Raw genomic sequence first — 23,249 nt, forward strand, 5'->3', positions numbered from 1 at the left:
GTCATATTTATTACATTTTCCTTATTACATTTTCCAACATTAAGGCTTAGAAAAACAGAAACATTTTTTTGCGCTAAAGCCACATCCGTCGTCTCGTTTCTCTATTTCCGTTTTAGTAATCATGGGTAATGTAGTTTTTTACTGTTCCTGGTCAAACTGTGTGGCGCGGAAGTTATAGTTGGGTTGTTTTTGTGTGTCGCGGTTTGTGCTCATGGAAGGACGGTGTTCGGTTGAGACTTGGGCAGAATTCGGGCTGTTAGGACAACAAGGCACGCCGAAAGTCAAGTTTGGTTTCGGCACGAATATTTTTATCTGCACTGGCTGCGACGAAGTCTGTGTCTTCAGTGCTAATGAGAGAAAGCTCACGGTAAGTAACTTCAGTTTGTCTGAAGTGTTTAATAAAAGGGGGTGAACTTTATGTTTTTGTTTTGCAGGCTGTCCTTCAGTTTCCTGGGCCCGTGAATGATTTGGTTGAGAGCTTCGACAAGCAGCTCCTGYTTGTGGCCTGTGGGAGTGGGGTTTATTGTGTGGACCTACAGCTGCTGTTACGCAGGTATAAAGCTTCAAACACTTCTGCACTCAATCGTAGGAGCTTCCTATTTGTGTGTCATGTCACATTTGTTACATAACTCTTTCACCTCTGCAGGGGCTCATCGGGGGATGCCTCCTCCAGTCCAGCTGAGATAAAAATCTCCTCTGAGTCTGTTGTTGTAAATGCAGATGGAGTGAGCTCTTTGCTCCTTGTTGGCTCCGTGCTCCTGACCCTTTGTCAGACTGACACATCCTGGCTCTTGACTTCCTATAAAAAAMCCCAACAAACACAGCCCACCACCTATGAGGTGCTCAGTTCGTTCCAGCTGCCTCTGGTTTCTCCTGTCTTACACGGCGACACAAAGATGAGGGCAGGACGAACGGGGAGGTCTGTGCTGCTCTGTGCCCACTTTGGGAAAAGGCCTCCACCTTTTTCCTCCCCTGATGCCACAGATGCGAGCCGTTCCCACTTCTGCCTCGAACCGGTTCTCTTCAAACTTCTGTTCGGGGTTGAAGCTGCTCTTTCCAAATCCCCAGTTGTTCTTTGCGGCCTGCCAGATGGGCGCTTGTGCTTCCTCCCTCTGGGTCTGCCAGGATCACGGCTCCGAGTTCTCTATAGCCTCGAGCAGCCGCTTGTGTTTGCTGGAGCATCTGTTGTCATGGAAACAGATCCAGGACAGGCGCGGTGCTTCGCGGTGGTGGGCGAACAAGGCAGAGTCGTGCTGATTAAGGCTGATAAAGCTGAGCCAGAAAGAGGAGGGGCCTTTGCTCGTTTCACTGAGGGGTGTGTGTCGGGACCTGTGGAGTGCGGCATCGTGGGTAAAGATTGTCTTTACTACAGCACTGGCTCAGACCTCCTCACTCTGAAGCTGGCACAGGAGTCAGCTGGGAGAGAGGACAAAGACAAGGATGAGGCCACCTTCCAAAGTCCAACCAGTATAAACGTGTGCGGCGTCGTTGCTTTAAATGAATTCAGCACCACAGGTAAGCAGATGCAAAGCATGTTAACTGTTTTTAGATGCATGAATCTGCTGCCTAGAAGAAGAAGAAAAAAAAAGAGGACAAAATCACCTAATAGACCATTTTGTAGTTAGGAGTGTGCATGCTCCTAGCAGAGCCTAACTCTTGCAGGTCACAGGATAAACACTGAGGTTTTTACTGGGATTAAACAGATTAAACCCGTAAATTTACGCTGTTATACAGACCTGATGTATTTGCTCCAGACTGATTTGTGCATTCATACATATATTTCATATAGCTTTAAATCTACCTTTTGAGCTTGTTTTGGTAGCATTTTTGTTGTCCCGATTGAGAGTAAATATCAGGGCTATTCAACTGAATTGCTCCAGGGTCCACAGTTACTGCTGGTCAACAGCTGAGGGGCCGAACATCCAGCAGTTAAAGTTATTATGTAAATAAAGCAAGTACTACAAACATCTGTTACCTTTGAATTAGTTTATTTTGCTGCATTTAATCATGAATAAAACATACAGAACCCTATAAAAGTAGTGATATTTACACATTATCAAAAACAAAAATAACACATTATGCCTCCTATTATTAGACACAAATGGTAAATGGTACTGAACTTATAGAGCGCTTTTCAAGTCCCTCCGGACCCCAAAGCGCTTTACACTAACAGACATTAACCCATTCACACTCACATTCACACACTGATGATGGTAAGCTACACTGTAGCCACAGCTGCCCTGGGGCACACTGACAGAAGCGAGGCTGCCATGCACCGGCGCCACCGGACCCTCTGACCACCATCAGTAGGCAAGGTGGGCGAAGTGTCTTGCCCAAGGACACAATGACTGAGACGGCTGGATGGGGGATCGAACCAGTGACCTTCTGGTTCCAGGACGACTCCCCTAACCACTCCGCCACAGCCGCCACTAAATAATATTTTGACATCTCTGACTTGCCAAATTTTTAAACCAGTTTTATTTTTACTTTCATCATTTTATCTTCAACTGCTTGTAGTTTTAACTGTCTTCAGTGTTTATAGAAATGGTTTTTACCAGCTTCTAGCCAAGATTCTGACATTTCTGTAGATACCAAATATGTCTATGTTTAACTAAAAGAACTGAGAGTAATTAAAGTAGAAAACCGGGGGTTTGGCTTAAGAGATGAATAAACCAATTGGCGTGCCGAAATTTGGTCACTGATGCGGCCCGCGGGCCACTAGTTGAATAGCCCTGGTGTATATCATTATGTAGATACTAACTACATGAGCAGAAGTCCCAACTATCTGCTGGATCATTATTATAGGTGGTGGGTACCAGTAGGACATAATCAAGTACTGTTTATAGAATATCTTGTGGGTAAGAGCAGATCAGAAGAACGAAACTCGAAATAAACTGAAAGATTAAATAACATTGAAAACAGTGATAATATTTTATTGGTTAATGCATAAAATAATGTAAATCAAAATCATGTTAAAAATAAAGTTGTCACAATTACAAAAATATATTTTAACAAATAAAAACTTCAAATTGCACTTTCTATTATCGACCCCTAGCACTGAAAAAGTCCTACCTTGTGTTGAAGCTCCAAAATTGGATCTAATCCAGTGTTTTCTCTGACAACCGTCACAAAAAAACATTTGTTGAGTGGAGAAAAAAAAAAGAGATCACAGCCGTTAATTTTAACATCGATGTGGGTTTGTTTTTACTGATAAACGTCTGTCCCCTACCCACAATGCCATGCTTGTAGAAAACTACAGGGGTATATTCATGCAACCTTTTTAAATAAAATTTATCAGGCTTTCAATAATATTTAAAATTTAAAGAGCTTTTATTCTTGGAAAGGATGCGTATCGCCTGCTGCTGCTCTTTATTTTCAATCTAAGATCATCTTGTGGAGAAATGATAGCATTGAAGATATTTTGGTGGCTATCTTGATTTTGGATCGACTTAAACAAAAATCTTGTGCATATTGTTAGTAGTCAGTATGTGTGTTGGGGATCAGTGTCAACGCCTCAAATGTTAGCTCAGTATCTGTAAAGTTGTCTGCGTTGTAGCTTTGTTTCTGTTTTTGCTGATCCACTTCTCTCAGCAAACAACCCACATAGCTGCATTTCTCTTTATATAAAATGTCAAACACAAACTTGAAGGAAAACAATAGTACATGCATAAAGGGCCGTTAGCATCTGTTGTGTCTGTAGGACAGAATATATTTTAAGAACATGTAATTCGTAAAGAAATATTAGGAATATGTAAAGCAAATAACTTGAAGCAAATTGCCTGATGATCCAGCAGCATGTCTGTGACAGCTTTGTTTATTACTTTTTAATGTGTTTTTTATGTGCTGACTCTGAAACTTATCAACACAATGATTCTTTTGTTTTTTTTCCTTCTTATCTCAGGTGAAGTTCAGCTGCTTGGACTGACGGTCAGGGGGCAGATTCAGAGCATTAAATTACCTGTGAGGGGGCAAGATAAAGAACTCTCCAGGCCCCACTCCTTACAGGTTGGTCATAGCATCGGGGACCTCCTGTCTGCCATTGGGGACGTTTGTGAAAGGTAACTTAAATATCCATCCATCCACCCATTATCTATACTCGCTTCTTTGTTTCGGGGTCACGCGGGTCACTGGTGCCCATACCCAGCAGTCACTGCGAGGGGCACTTAAATATGTTTTTGGTAAACGGTRTCTGTATTTAAACATTTTTGGCCTTAATCATTTATGAGTAGCCTTATTTTTTTATCATTTACCCTTATTTTATTGTTGTCTTTGTTTAGAGCATCAGTTCTAAAAACGGTCATCAAATCCAAAAACCACATCCTGAGGCAGCTGAATCAGGTAGTAAACATCAGTTTCCTGCTGACAGGAAGTACAAAGGTCGAAGAAGCTTTTCCCGTCAGAGAGAARCCGATCAGGTGTCACGCCACAGCAAGATGGGGCAGATCTCTCCAAAAAGACACCTTAAATCTTCAGTGTGTCCTGAATAATTYAAGTCCTTACGTCCTGGAGCGAGGCTGGTCTCTCAGCATCGCCGTCTTTCCTCTGTCCTATTCTTCCAGCACAGAAGAGGAAACTCCTTCCACTCATTTTTCTGTCCCGCTCCTCAATCTCTGTCCCGGGGAAAGTTTCGAAGTGTCGCTGCCGGTCACAGCTGCAGGCGACGCAYCTTTCCCTCTGACTGTAAACTGCTCGCTCATCCTGTCGCTTTCAGGTTTCCTGGGAGAGGAGGGGGAGGCAGGCGTATTTCCCAGTTTGCAGACTAGTTGTTTCAGTTTGCCTTTGAACACGCTGACAGTGGACTGGTTGAACGCTTCACAAGTAATCAGTCCCACAGCCCTCCAGTCCAACAAAGCAACAGACACTCTTCAAGCTTTTTTAAGCTCGAGACAGATCAGCTGCTCCCACGGAGACGGTGCCTCAAAGCCGGAGAAGTATTCTGCGATTGTGCGAGTGTCATCAGAGTTATTGAGAGAAACACTGACGCTGAAAAGCTTTGATTTGGAAACCCAGGGGCCGGAGTTGGCCTCTCAAAGTCTCTGCTTCACTCTACTTGACTGGCTGTTGTTTGAAGATCACGGAGGAGTGAAGATGGKGCACGAAGGGGATAAGATCGACATCAGCAGCTTGATGATTCAAACCCGCGCGCCGAACGGAGCCGCAGTTCAGCTGACGGCAAAAGAGGTGAAACGTTCATTTAAAATGATACTGGAAAATTAAATTTTATGTGAAAATGCAGCATGAGTACCGAGGGCTGAGTGCCTGCTGTAACTTGCTGAAGAAGCAAAAAACTGGCTAAAATAAGCAAAAATGAGTTGGAAATCTAATAAATGTAGAACAGTGGCTGAAAGTAGCAAAACAGTAGCCTAACGTGGCAGAACTGTAGCTTAAATTTGCAAAACTAACCATACATAAAATTACAAAACAATAGCTAAAAATTGCTAAACATCTTAAAATTAGCTCAATTAAAATAGTAGCTAAAAGCAACAAAACAGTAGTTTGAAGCAAAGCTAAAGTAGCTAAATGTAGAGTAATGGCTAAATGCAGCTGAGCAGTATGAAGCTAACTAAATTGGCTAAAAGCAGCTAAACAGTAGGCAAAATGAGCAAAACGGCTAAAGAGCATGGGCAAAGTAGTAGCTAATATCAGCAAAAAATGTTAAAGCCAAAATGAACAAAATGGTGGCTAAAATTAACAAAGATGCTATAGCTAAAACTTAAAGCAGTAGCTGATAAATTTGTCTGCAAAATGGTAACAAAAATTGGAAAAAAAATACTAAAATTAGCTAAACTAGGTAAAAGCAGCAAAACATGCTAAAAGCAGGAAAATGTTAGCAAAAAGCTAACAGTAGCAAAGGCTAGCTAAAAGCAGCAAAACATGCTAAAAGCAGGAAAATGTTAGCAAAAAGCTAACAGTAGCAAAGGCTAGCTAAAAGCAGCAAAACATGCTAAAACAAAAATCTGCAGAACAGTTGGTAAAATGAGCAAATCTGTAGCTAAAAGGGAAAGTGGCAGAATTTTAGATAAAAGCTAAAAATAGCAGAACGGAAGCTTAAAGCTAAAAGTAGCAAAAACAGTATGCTGAAGAAGATTTTAAAGAGAATAGATATGAATTTATTTTATGGGGATTTTATTTGTTACAAAGTGCAATTTTTTTCTAAACATCTAAAATTAACCAAAAAAAAAAAAACCAACAACAACAACTCCCAAACATAATTCATATCAATCAATAAGCTAAATGTTTTGATAAGCAGTGATGTATCAGCAAACATTAAAGCAAATATTGTGAAAACTGAATCAATGTTTTATCTGGGGTCAGTTGAACATTTCTGTCTTGGTCTCCAGATAAACGTCGAAGAGGAGAACTTGGAGAAGAAGGAGCGCCTCGTCTGTGTCGAGGTTCAGATTGAGAGCTCATCAGTGGCTGCKGTGTGCGGTCTGCATCACGCTGTGCTGCGTCGGATCCAGGTACAAACCTGCTCCCCACACTGTCAAATACAACAGCCTGCCAAGCTTCTGCTCTTTAAACGCTTTCAGTGCCGTCTGCATAAAAAGGATTTTCTGAAACCCGGTGGGACGCTGGGGTATGGCAGTAGAACAACCTTTTCAATTTTGCTGCAGATTTTGATGGCTGATTTTCAAACCGCGAGTCTTTTGACTTTGTCAATAACCTCCAGTGTTTTAGCTGGGACACTAAAACACTGGAGGTTGTTTTAGTGTCCCAGCTAAAGCAATGCAAGTGCATTGCTGAGCTTTCACATGTTAAGATACAAAATACGTTACTGGAGAGATCTTTTGGTTCTTTTACACTGTTTTCTATTCCATAATCCTATCAAGATTTAGACTGGATGAATATGTTTATGCAGGAGACACTGTTTAAAACAGTTTTTAAAAAGTTTTTTTTTTGTTTTGTTGTTGTTTTTTTTCTACAGAGTTTGTTAAAGCGAGCTCCTGAGAGAGCTGCCTCCACAGAGAAGCTCCAGAGATTAGGACTGAGACGAGCGCTGCAGCAGACAGAGGTGAGGTTTGTGTTCAGGTTCACAGCGTGCTCACTGTTTGTCACCTGCTGTCAAGAAACACCTTCATGTAATCACCTACATTTAAGCATTTTTCTGTTAGCAAAATATCTTATGAACCACTGTTAATGAACCTTTCAGAAAGCGCTCAGCAGATTCACAACTGACTTGAAGTCAACCAGTTTCAAAATGTCTGCCACAACAGCTAACCTTATGAAATATAAAACTGGCAGTAACCTACGTTTTTGCAAATATTTACCTGATAGTTTGTGCAGTACCAAAGGTAATTCTTTGAATGTAAAATAGTTTATTTATTTATTTATTTATTTATTGATTGTGACTGTATTTAGTGTATTCTTCTCATGACCGCTGTCCAACTTTCATGCCAAAAAATTTAAGTTGGATATTTTTAGTAATCTTTGATTTTGATCTGGAAAGAGTAACAGAGAATCAACTGTAATCTTTTAATTCCCTTCTTATTTTAAAKTCAAATAATTGGATTTTTAGTAAGGGTTTTTTTTAAACTGAGTTGCTGGATATGAAATGCGGTATAATAAATATAAATATAAGGTATAATAAATGAAAAACTTGTTGATGGAGAGTAAGGCTTAAGACGTGAATGCTGATGTGTGTTCCCCAATTTAATGTCTTTTCTTTATCCGTTAGATTATGTATGTTCTAAATGCTACATAAAATATAATTTGGAAAATGTAATGGAAAAATAATTATTTATTTTAAGAAATAGTAACAGAGACTGGCCCTCAGCATGGACCAAGTTTTGGTCCCCCCTGGTGTAAAATCTTTACTTGATTAATTTTGGTATGTTAATTGTAGAATAGGAAGAATATTTGCAGTTCATCTGAAAACCTAATTTTTTTTAAACTTAAGACTAGTGTAAGACAACAGAGCTGAAGTGTCTGTAACTGTTGGAGTTTAACAGATTGACCCTYGTTCTCTCTCGCATCAACAGATCCTGCAAAGTCAAATCTCAGAAGCCYTGAGCGTGGGCATGTCCTCCAGCCACATGAACCGATTCCTTCTCTGTGTTTACCAAGAACTCAGAGAAACTCCTCTCCTCATAATTTAACACCTACGCGGCTGCCCCTCGGCCTCGTTTGGTGCTCTGTAACCCTGACTTCACAACTGCAACAACAAATAACCTGCGTTCATCTTCACCACAGTAAATATGCTTTGTGTCACACTTTAAACACCTGCTAACTAAGAGTTTRTATTTTACATAAAGAGGCAAAGCTTTGAAGTTGCTATTATAACCCCATGCATGAAAATCAACATCTACATGCTTAGTTGTTCAAATGTATTCTTTGAGTCAAGAGTACAATCCAGAGCCAACTGACATGTTTGTTTTATCCAAATGGTAAACTTGATGTTTTGGATAAAGAATTGAAGACGTGCTGCAGAAAGTAACACATTTGGCAGCAGAAAACAATACAGATGGTCAGCCAGCAAGCTGCTGACTGGTCTGGTTCCAAACAGACGGAACCAGCTTCTGGGACCAATGAGAAATGAGTTACGTCTTTCAATAGCACCTGTCTGCAATAAAGTCTTAGCTTTGCGCTGTATTCTGTTTTGTTTTACTGCTGATGAAACTTTGACTTTTTTGGTATTTTTTTATTTGAAAAAAAAAAGTTGAAGGTTGAACTTTTTTTCTGTTTATCAGTGTAATCCTAAAACCTCATAAAATATGTTCATGTGCAAAAGTTTTAAACCACTCCTGAGTACTCCTTGATCAGTTCTTCAGGCTTTCTGAAACTTCTCTCTTTTTTAAAGTTTTTCTATGACTGCTTCTTCTGTCAGTATTGTTTGTTTATTTGCATACAGCACATCAACCTTAAGGCTTGCRGACCAAATATAACTGGCCACAGCATTTGATGTGACCCCTGAGAGCTTAAAAAATATATTAATATCTTTAAAATAGTTTATGGTCCTTTAAAGCCATCATTGGCCATAAACTACATCTCCCATAATCTTGATTATTTTAGCCATCCCACCACTAGGTGGAGATGCACAGTATGAAGTGCCAAAGTGGACAAAAGCTGGACGAAAATTGCGAGACCGATCAGAGGACACAGTGCGCGAGCCGCGCACTGTGTCCTCTGATCGGTCTCGCAGTTTTCGTCCAGCTTTTGTCCACTTTTGCACTTCATAGGCACAGGGTTCAAAAGTAGCCGAAGAAATTCACTGTAAAATTTCCATTTTGCTTCATTTTTGCTACTTTTTCTGTGGCCCAGTTGTAAWGGGAAGTGGGAATTTCCAACTTGCAAGTCGTAAATTTCAAATGGAACATCACTCTGGGAATATCCTGTCAGAAAGTGGGAGAGTTCAGAATTCAAGAGGAAAGCTACTCACCACAACTCAACAGTGAGTAAAACTGACTTAATAATATTTTTGAATGATTTATTTCAGTCATACACATGGTATTCTTAAGTGTTTATAAGAGGGCATGTTAAAACTTTCCATGCAGGAAATGCCACATAGAGCTCAGTTATTGTTTGGTAGTGGTGCTCAGCCGTAGCAATGAGATGAAGACCGTGACGTTTCCTGTATAGTCAAAGTTAAACACAAAACCTTGAAGTTAATTACAACTGGCTCTTTGAGCGTGAAAATGAGTTTGACACCCCTGGCATACAAGATCCATTCTGTAGACCACGTTTCCAGACAATACCTTTTATAGGAATTGGTGCTAAAGAACTGTTTACAAAATGTCTTTGCACTGTTGCTGAAAATCATTTTATGACTAGTTCCTTTGAAGCAAGACAAACAAGTGAGGAAAGACTCAAACCTTTTGCACAATAATGCACTAGCATTTTGAGTTCTTGATGTTTCAGTCTAAATATCGTATCTTAAAAGTAAGTGACTACACAGTTCCATTATCTTTACTTGCTTCTTCCTTTCAGGGTCACATCCAGCAGTCTGTGCAAGGGGCAGGGTACAGGTTGAAAGTATCACAGGGTCTCATAGAGAAAAAACAACCACCTGGAGACAATTTAGAGTTACCAATTAGCCTAACAGTCATGTTTTTGGTCTTTGGGAGGAAACCAGGGTACCCAGAGAAAACCCATGCATGCACGGAGAGAACATGCAAACTACCCAGAAACGTCCCTGACCGAACCTTCTTGCTGAGAGGCAACAGCTCTACCATCTGAGCTGCTGTGCTGCCACTTTACACAGTTATTTCTCAAAAATGATAAAAATCTATTATTTTCTGTGTTACTTTCATACACTGGAATTCTGCTGATTTTTGTTCAAACCAGTGAAAATAATATATTTTTAGTGCTGCCATTTAATCCCTTACTCTTGGCAATAATTTCATATTRCTAAAGAATAACCACATATTTTAAAAATCACCCCCAGTTTTTGTATTACTGATGTGTTTTAATSTGTTTTGCAGTCTTCTGCTCTCTCTACAGGTAGTTACRTGAAACCATGTTATTAYTGTCTGCTAACAATCCTCACACAGCTCTACTCTGCACAACTCCTCTGAAAGTTGTAATGATTGCCGTATCTATCTCAAATTGCAGCCTGAATCACYGTTCTTACAGACTTAATTAGGGAGGAGAGACATTAMAAGTCCGTATTACTTTGCCGTCTTGCTATTTCTACCTGCAATYGGTGGTAAAAYGACAGCATAAACACAGGTAAGAACAAGGAAGCTGTAATATAATCTGCATGCCTTTATTTCTTTAGGTTCAGACAATAACTGCATCCAATGCCTATTAAGAAAAATTCCAAAGGAGGAGCACAAAAGTAAATTTGCAGCTTTGAGATCTAACTCAAAACACTTCACTTCATTGGTTGAATATTTTTTTACCTGTCTGTCTTCACATCTGAGTTTAATGTTAAATTACTGATTGATGCTAAAGTGGAAGTTTGTTGGTGTCAAAAAAATTTTTTTTTTAAAGAAGAAGCTAAACTTTGAACATTTAATATTCCCACAGGGCAGAGCTGCTCAGGCTGAGTCCATCTCCTTTAAGAGTGCCTCCTTGGTCTCCACGCAGGTATTTGCCGTTTTTGCCACGGATAGCGAGGCGTCCACGCTCCAGGAGCTCCAGAGCGAAATCCTCTGGCGCCTCACCRTCTGAACACACCAGCCCGGCACTGTTCACATACCAGAACCGCCCATCAATACCTGTACAGAGACAATGATAAGAGGAGAAAGCAAAGGATCAATGAAGAAGTTTGACAAGTAGTTATATCCAGAAGAGAAGACTGTAGTTGTGTGTATCTAAAGCTGAAAACCCATGAATGATAAAAGTGAAGGGGAAAAAAAAGAAATTTGAGATATCTGAAATGTTACACAAATTTTTCATTTTAACCAGAATTAATTAAATGATGCTGGGAAGATTCTATTCTGGTTTGCCATAGTGTATTTACAGAAAACCTTCCAGTTTGACTGGGTTGCAYTGTAACCTTTAATGTGGTAAGCTCCATCTCTGAATATCAGGGTGAAAATGTCGTAAACTGATCTGCTGGCGTCCAGCGTGTTGGAGTTCTTGTGGTGACAGATGAAGCCATTCTCCCCTCTCAGGATCAGCATGGGCCGGTTGATTAGTTTCAAAGTGAGCTGCTCATCCTCACCTGGGAGCAGGAAACAACAGAGAAGTTAGAGTTTGGGTTTGATTACAAGAGACAAAGGAATAAAGAGAAACAAGGAGGATGAGTGTGTTACCTGTGGAGTCACTGACTGCAAGCAGCTGCCCATTCTTCTTGATGCAGATGTATTTGTCATTGCTGGCTTTTAGTGCCACCTTGTGGCTGAGCCACTCCACTGAAAACATGGTATTTGCTGATCTGTGGGAGGACATTCTCATTATCATACTGACTACACAAATAAACAAATATAAGATTTAGAACTCTTTAAGGGACACTTGGTTTATTAAAGGACAGGGTCTCTACAAAACACGTCTTTAATTGCAGAGGTGTACAATTACATTTACTTTGTTACTGTRTTTGCAGTCCCCTCAACAGCAAGTCAAATTCTTTAGTTTGTGTTGTGCACTGAAGACATTTGGGTTTAAGATCAAAAGACGAGCATAAGACAAGAGTTCAGAATGTCAGCTTTTATTTCCTGTATTCCAGTATTTAAATGTAGATGTGTTTAACAACATATTGTATTACACCACAGGGTTTTCAGGTGAGCAAAAGTAAAGGAATAAATTATCTTAAAGTAAATATTTAATATTTTTTATCTTTTCTTGCAATGAGTGCCTCAAGCCCGCGACACACATCATCAAACTGTTGCGTTCTTTGTTTGTGATGCTGGTTCAGGCTTTTACCAGTTTCTTTCAGTTCTTGTTTGTTTCAGGGGGTTTCTCCCTTTATTCTCCTCTTCAGGAGGTGAAATGCATTCTCTACTGGGTTAAGGTCAGGTGATTGACTTGGTCAGTCTAAAACCTCCCCACCACCCCGATGAATTCCTTTGTTTTGTTGGTAGTGTGCTTTGTCCTGATGCATGATACAATTCCTCATCATTATAGTCTGAATGCATTTCTCCTTAAATTGGTAGATTTTTTTTCATGTACAGTGCGCTGAGATAACRTATGTTGTGACTTGGCGCTAYATAAATAAACTGAACTGAATTAAARTGTTTCTGTACACTTTGGAATTCATTCTGCTGCTACCATCATCAATAAATATTGAGCCTGTTCCAGAAGCAGCCATGCACGCCCAAGCCACGACACTACCTGCACCATGCTTCACAGAGGAGCTTGTGTGCTTTGGATCATAAACAGTTTTTTTTTCTTTTTCCACACTTTGGCTTTTTTCTTCACTTTGGTAAAGATTTATCTTGGTCTCATCAGTCCATAAGATTGTCTTCCAGAACTTTTTACTTTGAGGGCGGCTGTGGTGGAGTGGTTAGGGGAAGTTGTCCCGTAACCAGTATAGGTTTCTGGTTGATCCCCCACTCCRGCTGTCTCAGTCGTTGTGTTCTTGGGCAAGACACTTCATCCGAAGTGTAAAGTGCTTWGGGGTCCATATGAACTTGATAAGGCGCTGTATAAGTCCAAGCCATTTACCATTTTGCGGTTCGTCTTTCACTTTGCAGATTTTAATCTGGCCTTCCAATTCTTGTTACTGATGAGTGGTTTGCATCTTTGCAAACAGTCTCTGTTTCCGCTCTTGGAGTCTTCAAACAGTAGCTTGTGATACCTTCACCCCTGCACTGTGGAGGTCGTTGGCAATGCCACTTACTGATGTTTTGRGGGTTTTCTTCACAGCTTTCACAATATTTCTGTTAACTGCTGTTGTTTTCCTTGGGTGACCTGTTCGACGTAAATTCAAATAAAAGCTGACATTCGGAACTCTTGTCTCATGCTCATCTTTTGATCTTAAACACAAACCTCATCATGAAAGAAGTTTATCAATCTAACTAATGAAGCATTGAATTTACTTAACCAAGTTATATGAACTATTTTTACTAAGCCTAGCTGACTAAATGTGAAGCAGTAATAGATGGTGCACATAATCCTCAATAAAGACAATCAGGGCACTGGTTTACTTTTGCATGTGAACAAACAGTGTTGGTTGTCATCGTTAAACCTGTTTGTCCACCATGTGGAGACATTGCTTAGGGCTGAGTCTACCTGAAACTCCTCAGATTGAAGAAGTCTCTTGGAGGASAGACGAAACGTCTCATCAACAAAGCCTGTCCACAGGACCTACCCTAATTGTCTTTTTTTATATAAATGTGAAGCAAAGAAAATTTGTAAATTTACTAAACTCAGTTTAATGAAACCAGTTTGGTTAATTAAAAACAACACTTCATTTCTTGGAGTGTGTGTAAAACTACTTTTATTGTCCAGATTATTGTGGGCAGTTCTACGAATCTTAAGTAGGATTTTTATTGATGAAATTAATTTTTTTTACCAAAATCATTTTCTATTAAGGTATTTTTACTTTTACTTAGTTATTTCTTTTAAGTACTTTATATACCTCTGTTTAATTGTGCTGATTTAAGCTTAGCAGGAAACATAATGCTTTGTAACCAATGGTGCACAAAATAAGTGGTGCGAAACGGTTCCTTCTTCAGTCACATTTAGGTCACATCAACTTTCTGTCCGGCCAACACTGCAGCGGTCACTCACACTTCTGATGCCGTACACTGGATGCCTCCATGAGCCACCAGAGCCCAGTAGTGCCCTTGGCTGGTGCGGAACGTGCACTTCTTAGTTTCCTTGTCAATTTCCATCTGAAACGTCTCCATGTCTGTCTCGTCTTCCTGATTGGCGGCGAGGCTCACTCCTGATGGAGCAAATTAAATATCATTCACTCATTAAGGCCACATGCAAAAGCATATATAGAACTATTTCACATTGAATGCTTTTATCTGTAATGATTAATAAATGCTTATTTATACTCATAAGTCTGTAGAATAGTTTATTAAAAAGCTAAAGGTTCATGCTATTTTTAATGGCTAAGAAAGAAAATTGGTCTATTTACTTTTCAAGTTTTAAAGAAAGCCCTCAGAATTTAAGGGATTAATGGAGATCAGAGATCAGCTGATACTTAGATAAAATCAGTGGAAAAGATTAGCTTCTCATTTATCTCCACAAAGTTCTGAAAATCAGCCACTGTTCTTTTTTGCTCTGCTGTGAGCACTGCCTAATGTCCAGTTAAAAGCTAAATATTATATTAGTTTTTGTGGCTGCAAATAAAAGCAGTTACAAATTCTGAAATCCACCCGAGAGAGTTGTTTTCATGCACATCCTGAATTATTTTTATCGTTCTTTATTGGAATGCCCTTCATTCGGTTAAAGTGACTGCGTCATTGATTTAAATAATTTATTGATCAAAATAGATAGGAAATAGCTTAATGATGGACAGCATTTTGTGTAATCAGCAAAACATTAACGTAGAATTAACATCATCTTTTTGTTGTCATCTTTTTTGTTTGTTTTTTGTAGATGTTTTCAACTTTTTTTTTAAATTTCAATACAAACTAAAGATAATTTCTTAATAAAGAGAAAACAGGGAGTAAATAAAGTGCTAATTCAGGAAGTCCAAGACGATGCAAGTTTCMTATTAAAGTTCAATCACTTTCACCAACACCTAAAGAAAAATCACTCCTTTGATTGATGAATACTTTATAGAAAAATCTTGGAAGGCAATTATCTTAGCATTTTTCATAGTTTAGGCACCGAACAGAAAAATAAACATGAACACCTCAGATGTTGTGACATCCTGCCTTAAATGAAAAGGTCTCTATTACTCTGTAACGGCAGTGTTTTCAGCAGGTTTGAGCCAGGTCATAAATACAGAAGAAAAAAAGTTCCAAATCCTTATTTAGACGAGGCTCAAATTAATCCTCAAACAACTTCTTAATCCCTTTGTTAACAGTTCTAATCTCAGCTCTTCCTGCTCCTCATCTCTTGTTACATTTTCCTCACTCCCATACCATCAACACCCTATAGCCCCATCCTGTCCCTTTACCCCACACCCCTGTCCTGTCTGCCCACCTCACAGTAGGGCTCCGAGCCGATTACATCAGAGCCACACTTTCTATAAAAGACTAAATGAAAAACAGGAAATGGCCAAATGATTTAATGGTACCAGACTTAGGCAGGGAAAAACCTTCTTAAATCTTAATGTAAAAGCACTGAATGATCAAATAGGTAAATAAAGCTATTTATCAAATTATTATATTGTTTCAGACATTATAAATATTCCTGAGAACAACGAAACATACAATAACTCAACACAATGAAGGAAATAAATAATAAAAACATGCTTTAATAGGGGTTTATTGATCAATATGAAAGAATGCTAGACAGCGACAAGATAATAGTCCAATACCAATGTGACATCCAGAAGTCATGATCCTTTCAGGCCAAACCATCCTTCTGGTTGCCAAGGCAACAAGCCTCACAGCAGGTAGTTGTCATGACATTAAAAGGACAAGGTGATGAGTTTAATGCTATAGTAAAATGATGTCATTTTTCTGAACTATAAAGATGTAGTTTTATGAAAAATGTCATCAACTTGGGTTAAAATGAAAATAAAATGTTACAATAAATGAAAATGAAATACCACAAGACAAAGAAAACACCTCATTGAGTCTGTCATATAAAGAATTACATAGTACCATAAAAGCTGGTCTTTTCACATTGTAGCATAAACAAGCCCTATTTTTCATGACCTGTGACCTACAGTTTTAGTGTTTGTTCTCTTTAAGGTTCAATCTGATTTTGCTGATTGATTGTTTGCACACTAAATCAGTTAGACATTAAAACTCAGAAAAAAATATATAATTCATGGAAATGAAATCTGCGATGTGAAAATTGATGGTTGGTTGTTATTTGTGCAACCAATCTTGGTAAGAGGTTATTCAAGGGTTCTGACATGACTTATTTTTGTTTAGCAGAGATCACTGTGACCCAACTTTGGACAGGAGAGAAAAGGCTTTAATCAACTGGAGATGTCTGGCAGCCTCAATGAGAGCCTCGTCAACAGCTGATAACTCGTCAGGAAGTCGACTCCTGGAGCCGTAGACAGCTGTGTGTTTCTCAGTTTGTGTTGTTGTTTCTTGTTTCCCTGATGTGCTCGGATGGAAACGTGTCACCCTCTAGATCGGGGGTCCCCAAACATTTTCCTGTAAGGGCCACATAACTTTTCCCTTCTCTGGTTGGGGGCCGGAGTCAGTTTGTAACAGAAAAAGTGTGACTATTGCAGGAGTGCCTAAATGTAAAAATTTATTGTTTTCCAGAAAGCACAATCAAATAACCCTCTCTGGGTTCTTCACAGTTTGTATTCTGCTGAGCTAACAGTCCACTTTTTAGCTTTGAGAGTTTGTTTGCTCACATTTAGCCTTGCAAGCTATCATACTTGTCTTTGTGACGGGATTCATAGTGTCGCCRCAGATTGTATTCTTTGAATACCACCACCACCTCGTTACAGATGAACAAAAAAATAATCGTTTGTCCACTGCAGCTTAAATGCCCTGCATTCTGAATCAGTTTTTCTCTTACCTAATCTTTTCGCCATTATTCCGTTCTCTCTTTGAGAGGGGCGGGTTTAGGATTTTTTTCTGGGGGTTGCCAGACAGGGGCACAGACCGCAGAAGGGTGGAACAGAATATCACATTAAATGCGTGTATGAATGAAATAGTTACTAACTAATAATAGTTAATAATGAAAATAGTTCATAACTAAGGAACATTTTATTGCAAAAGTCCAACTTTAAAAATACACATATATGAAAAAAAACCCTAAATGCTCTCTGGTATTGCTCTGGGGGCCGGACCAAATGGGGAGGCGGGCCGGATCCGGCCCGTGAGCCGTTGTTTGGGGACCACTGCTCTAGATATTCCTGTGACAACAAGACATTGTCTCTCATGATGCATTGAACAGGTCCAGGTAATCAAAGCAAAGCAGTGTATGGCAAGCACTTTTCACATTTAAACATTTCCTTGTACTAAAGATGTAAACTCTTTGTAAATTAACAGCTAGTTGGGCTGATTAATTCTCCAGTCATAAAAGCTGCATTGTTGGTTCTGTTCTCAGTGTTGTCTCAATAATGGTCAAACTACAAGTCATGTCAATGTTGGCTTCTGTTAAAACTGGATTTTTTTATTTACTGTAGCAAATAAAAAATGTAATCATCTAACGGAGAACAAAAATAAATCACAATAGCTTCTTCTCTGAGTGGAAAAATGACCTATCTCTTTTCTTAGAAATGAAAAATTCCTCTAAGTTAAATGTTTTCAAGCTAAAGGGGTTCCAAAAGAAATTAAAGGTAAACACTTTATTATTTGCTAATAAGCAAAAAATTTGTACTATTTTACAAATTGTGTCTTTTTAAAAACCCGATTACTTTTGTTCCTCACTTGTCTAATTTTGTAAACTGTTTATGAACACCATGCTGAGATTAACAGAAAAAAACGTAGGACTAAAATATACATGAGTGAAAAGGTAATCAAGTTCTTCAAATTAAGACCTTCAGAAAGCGCAGTGACATTTTATCTATTTAAAACCATGTGATGAGAAATTGGAATTGTTTGTTACCAAAATATCCCATCAATCATTGGATGGACTTCACTGAAACTTTTACAAACTTATCATCTACAACTGAATACATTTTAGAGTCAACTCTTTTCAAGATGGCTGCTGCAGCTAATCCTCCTTAGCCAACACTAAAATGGCTATAATGCTGTCAGTGTTACAGACATTTATGTAAAATTTAATTTGATGGTAGAGAAGAGGCATCTACAGCATCTACTTCAAATACTAAAAATGTTAGCATGCAAGGCAGCAGAAGGTATGCATTCCTTTCAGAAATGCCACTTTCATTTTAAACATACTTTTGGGACATTTTGTCTGTTTGAAACCTGGCTGTGACAATAAACTGGGGAGAAAAGACATATGTCACGCTTACAGAACTATTGGAATGGTTTAATCACATCTCATTCCTACCTGCTGAAGTAGGTATCATTAGGTCTTACAGCTGGTTAAATTATTATTGATCCTAAGTGCATCTGAAGCATAAATTTAAGCCCTCCTCCTCTGTATTTATATCTAAGGGGGCCTATCACTCTCATTCTCTCTCATCTCAAACTCAATGTCATGCTTTGTCTACCTTTTCCATGTGTCTATTTCACACTAATTCAACCCAGAAATGATCCGCAGATGGGGCTCAGCTGGGACCTCACAGTTGTTATCTGACAGATGAGAGAAGAGGAGACAGAGGAAGGAAAGATGGATAGAAGAAKAGGAGGAGGAATCAGAGAACATGAGGGAAGAGATTTGATATGCTGAAAACCATGCCGGCAATCTGAATACAGTTATAGCACTGCTGATGACCATCTTCAGCGTTGGTCAAGCAAAAGTAATGAGATAAGAACAGCAAATGTATCCGTACACTCCCGAGCCCACAGGTAGCCATGATATTGTCCCAGTTTGGATCAAAGCCCAGATCCGGCTCTACTTCCTGGTATTGTCCTATAAAGAAGTCTGCAAGTTGGGCAGACCTAACTAATCCATCGAGAGAACGCTTCAGCATCAATAATTAACAGTAAGCTGATGCTACTGTCCATGTCAACCTAATTTCTTTTTTTCTCAGTGTTTTATCTGCAACATCAGGATTTAATTTCACTTTTTTCTCCTGTTCTTCTGCTTATTATTCATCTTTGTATGGATACAGAACGGTTGCGTATTGATCAATAAAAAGTTAATAACTTGGAACTCATAGTTTTAAACGTAAAGCATAAACCACCCAGACCCATTGAGTGCAGGACAGTAATGAAAGAGAGAGCTCCAGATGACATTTTGTGACACTTTTACATGCTACAGAAAAAAAGAGCAACTCGAGGATTAATTTTAGCTCATTTTTTTGCTAACTTCATACTTTTATCAGCTGACCCTCATTTATTTCATCTTCTTTTATCAAATCAATCTTTGTGCCGAATTAAGTATTAACAAAGGAGATAATTTATGAGCCCAGACATTTGGAATGATGAAGAGCCCACCTGATTAACTTTTGGAGTCACCCCTAACTCAAGATCTGCCACATATCAACCTTAGGCAACACAAAATTGATTATAACTCAGTGAGTTTTATACGTATTGAGCTAAGTTTTGGTGTGTTAGTAGCTGAGACATACTCCGAGCCCTGACGCATCACACAAGTTCTTTGTTTAAAACTTTGCCTCCAATTGTTAACAAAATATCTCATGATGCACCATTCAGATTTTTAACAAAACTTTCAGAAAGTTGCCATCTTGCTAAAGAAATTCTACAAAAATTTGTAATGCTAGAAACACGACCAACAAGTGAAATTGTCTTGTGTGTAAAAAAAAAATAGGTTCGTGCAGAATGGACACTGCAAATAAATAAATAAATAAAAATTAGAGCTAAATATCTTTTTTTTTTGTTTGTTTGTTTTTTCAGTACACAAACCCTGACTGTGCCCAAGGTTAGCGGGTTAGATTAGTAGGTTAGAGATGGACTCAGTGGGGCAGAAGTTTTGGCTGCAGGTAAGAGGCAGCTTGAGTTTCTGAAAGCAGACTCCCCCCTCCTCATCCTCCAGGGGCTATCTTCATCAATAATTCAACACACCTCACCACTCTCCTCAGCAGGATGGCTGTGAGTGGGCGAGTGTTGCAGGGAAGGATAACGCTTTTGTCTGTGCAGTGAAAGTGTAGAAAGAAAGAAAGAAGACAATGGAACGAAGCACGCTGCAAATGTTTTTGTGTGGAAAGCTAAACTTACATTCATAAACATTTTAGACCATGGTATTCCAGACCTGTAATGTGTGCTTTATGCTCAACTCCTTTGCTCTTCGAACCAATCAGTTTATGGTGCTCGCAGTAGTTTGGTGTCTCTGGTGCCCGTTGCTTACCAGGAACAATGAGGAGCGATTCAGTTACAGTTTCCAGGGTTGAAGTAATCCAATCCCACAGACTAGAATCTACAGTCTGTTGATGGCTGACATGACCTATATGCTAACAAGCCTTGTTGGTGTTTGTTAATCTTACTTTAAATTCAATTCCAAATCAGACCAATGGGCCCTTTAGAGCAAAGTGATTGAAACTTAAGTCCCTCTACAGCATATCAGGTTAGATGATGCATCACAAAAGCAAAACTGTTCTAGTTTTTACACTGATCAAAGAAATTTGAGCTGTCTTTAGAGTTATCAAGCTACTCTCATGTGGAGCTAACTTACAATTTCTGTCTGTAAAGCTGACACTCTGCTTTTAAGACTAGATTTAAGACATTCCCTTTTGATAAATCCTATAGTTAGGGTTGGCTCGGATTTCTTGAGTTATTTCTTATTTATGTTGCTAAGAGGACAAACTGACCACATTTCCATTCTCCGCTGCTGTCCATTCAATTGTGGCATTTAGCCACTAATGATTAATATGACGATTATTGGATGATAAACCATTTCGTAGTTATGATTAGTAGCGGATATTCCATCCAAAGCCGAAGCATTCATTTAAGCACATGTGCATAAGGAACTGTGGTTCCTGAGACACACCATGCCGAGCTCCTGGGAAACCCCTCCCGCTGCGGTACGTCACTGCACAGGGTTCCTTCCCACTGGAGTCTACACTCTGTCCACAAATCGGTCCCAGTTAATGCTCCACACATATCTGCAGATAGACTCGTCCATGCAAAACATCATTTTTTTTTTATCTCCATTCATGTGCTTTTGTCCGTTTGTCAATCCTTATAAATGTCTGCTTCTGGTTACAACAGTTCTGGGAACGAGTAGGTGAAGCAAAATGCAGCATCCAAGCACTTTTATCATAAACAGACTAGGGTTGGGCATAATCATATCGTGTGCAATAAATCAGAAAAACTTTAATCGATTATTTTTTGGCACTTGACGATTAATACGATTAATGCCACCAGGCAGACTGACCGGAGATTTCTCCAGTCAGTCCACTCAGTGCTCCTCTCTAAAAAAAAAAAAGTTCTGTAATTTATTTATCCGTCAACACAATTTTAAATTTGATGAATAGCCTGAAGTCTTTAATTTCGACACAATTTGGAACAGATTTTTACAAAGAGCAAATCTTTCCCACTAAATTGATCATGTGACCAGGACAGAAGGGTGGCGGAGACTCCAGGGAATTAAACGTCAAATTAATCGTTATCGGCTAAATAACACAATTAATCATGATTAATTTTTTTTGCCAATATTGCCCAACCTTAAAACAGACACGCCTATGAACTTCAGACCAATCACAAAATGCTTCAAACAGAGCACGGTTAGGCCTTGTGTTAGCACTCCCAAGCAAATGACGCAATTTTCATCATTCAACTGTGGCAATGAGAGCCCGTTTCAGCATTTCGGTGGGAGTACGTAAAGGCCTTAGCTCTTCTGGGTCACAGGTCTGAAGAAATTTATAGTTATTATAGCTCAGTTCTGATATTATAAACAACACCAGAGTATTAGGGTTTCCTTATTTTATAATACCTTTATAATGTTTGTTATATTATGTGTTAATTAAATAGGGTAGATACATGTTCGAATCATAACAACACATAAGTGAACCGTTTTTAAACCATTAGATTAAGGTCTTTTGTCTGAATGCCGGTGATTCAGCCGTAGGCCAGCAGGGGGCGAACTCAGGCATTGAAGATTCTGTATATAAACGGATCCATTTCCTGTTTTTCTTTCAGTGTGTGTGGTTTTGACTTGCCAGCCATAGGCATAATAAACCCCCACTCCAGAATTCTGGTGTTGTATGACATTATTTCTTATCACAGATCATTTTTTTTAACACTGGTGTTTTCATCTGACTTCAGCCGATATTAAAACACGTATTTTCATACAGTTCAACCAGTAAAACACTGAGGCTGCTATGAAAACGCCATTGCAATTGTGCAAATTAAATATGCTCAAAAAGCAGATTTATAGCTTAGATATTTATAAAAAATACTTGTGATCCTAAAGGAGCATGAATCAGTTCAGCGCAAATACATTGTGTATGTAACAGCGTAAATGTACTGATTGAATTAGGTTTCCATAGTAACCTCAGCATTTATCCCAAAARATGTTTGAGATTGGTGCACTTTGTGCATTTGTAACAATTTTAACGACAAACTGGTCTATTGCACTTGCACGTAGTTGACTTGGCATTGATCTGCATTTTCTGGCTTTTCTCATACTCTAGTTTATGTCTGTGTTTCAGGGGATTAAACAATTCAGTAGTGTTAGGGTTTGCATTAGTTGCTCTGCACTGCCTTCCGCCACTGGGTTCACATGTGCGACTGATAGTGAGAGTAGAGTTGCCAATTTAGCCTCTTCAAAACACGGGACAGCTTTTCTGGAGGCGGGGCTTAATGACAATGCGTCATTTGTGACAACATCACACAATATTTCTTTTTCCCCCAACATTTGCGTTACAGCCAAAGGTTCAAATATAAACACTGAACTAAACAAGCAGAGCAGATAATTATTTAACCAGCTCTGACTGCACAACAACTTCAGAATCGACCATCTAACATGTAGCAACCATGTTTATGTTTGTAAACAGCAAGCTGAATGTGACGTCACCTCATTTTCTGTGGACGGGGTTCCTTTCACTTAAAGAGTAACTTACCCCAAAATTAACTTTTTTTAGCTGTTAAACTGTCTAGAATGTGTCTAAAATGTTATATAGTACTGTTTCTGTGCTAATTTTGACGTTTTTGTGCGTATTTGTTCAAATCTGTAATATTTGGTCTAAAAACATCTTTTTGCTGCTCATATGGGTAGAGCAGTGGTACTGCAGGCTA

General features: G+C 39.0%; 2 protein-coding genes across 2 annotated transcripts in view; one reads left to right on the forward strand and one right to left on the reverse strand.

Moving 5' to 3' along the window:
* Positions 1-70: 70 nt before the first annotated feature.
* Positions 71-8,592, forward strand: faap100 (FA core complex associated protein 100; the record flags this gene model as incomplete). Its single annotated transcript, XM_014024046.1, is given in 8 exon segments — positions 71-367; positions 435-553; positions 647-1,515; positions 3,902-4,058; positions 4,278-5,181; positions 6,342-6,464; positions 6,929-7,015; positions 7,983-8,592. Coding segments are annotated over 8 exon segments (2,532 nt in total). The 3' UTR covers positions 8,100-8,592.
* A 2,092-nt stretch (positions 8,593-10,684) lies between these two features.
* The window catches only part of fscn2b (fascin actin-bundling protein 2b, retinal), a 16,953-nt gene continuing 4,388 nt past the window's right edge, over positions 10,685-23,249 (reverse strand). Inside the window, exons 4-7 of the mRNA XM_014024047.1 lie at positions 14,116-14,272; positions 11,700-11,821; positions 11,441-11,608; positions 10,685-11,159 (exon numbers count right to left, since the gene is read on the reverse strand). Of these exons, the coding sequence (XP_013879501.1) occupies positions 10,954-11,159; positions 11,441-11,608; positions 11,700-11,821; positions 14,116-14,272 (653 nt within the window). The 3' untranslated portion in view covers positions 10,685-10,953. The remainder of the gene's footprint in view (positions 11,160-11,440; positions 11,609-11,699; positions 11,822-14,115; positions 14,273-23,249) is intronic.

Source organism: Austrofundulus limnaeus, unplaced genomic scaffold (assembly GCF_001266775.1).
Source record: "Austrofundulus limnaeus strain Quisiro unplaced genomic scaffold, Austrofundulus_limnaeus-1.0 Scaffold405, whole genome shotgun sequence".
Lineage (NCBI taxonomy): Eukaryota > Metazoa > Chordata > Actinopteri > Cyprinodontiformes > Rivulidae > Austrofundulus > Austrofundulus limnaeus.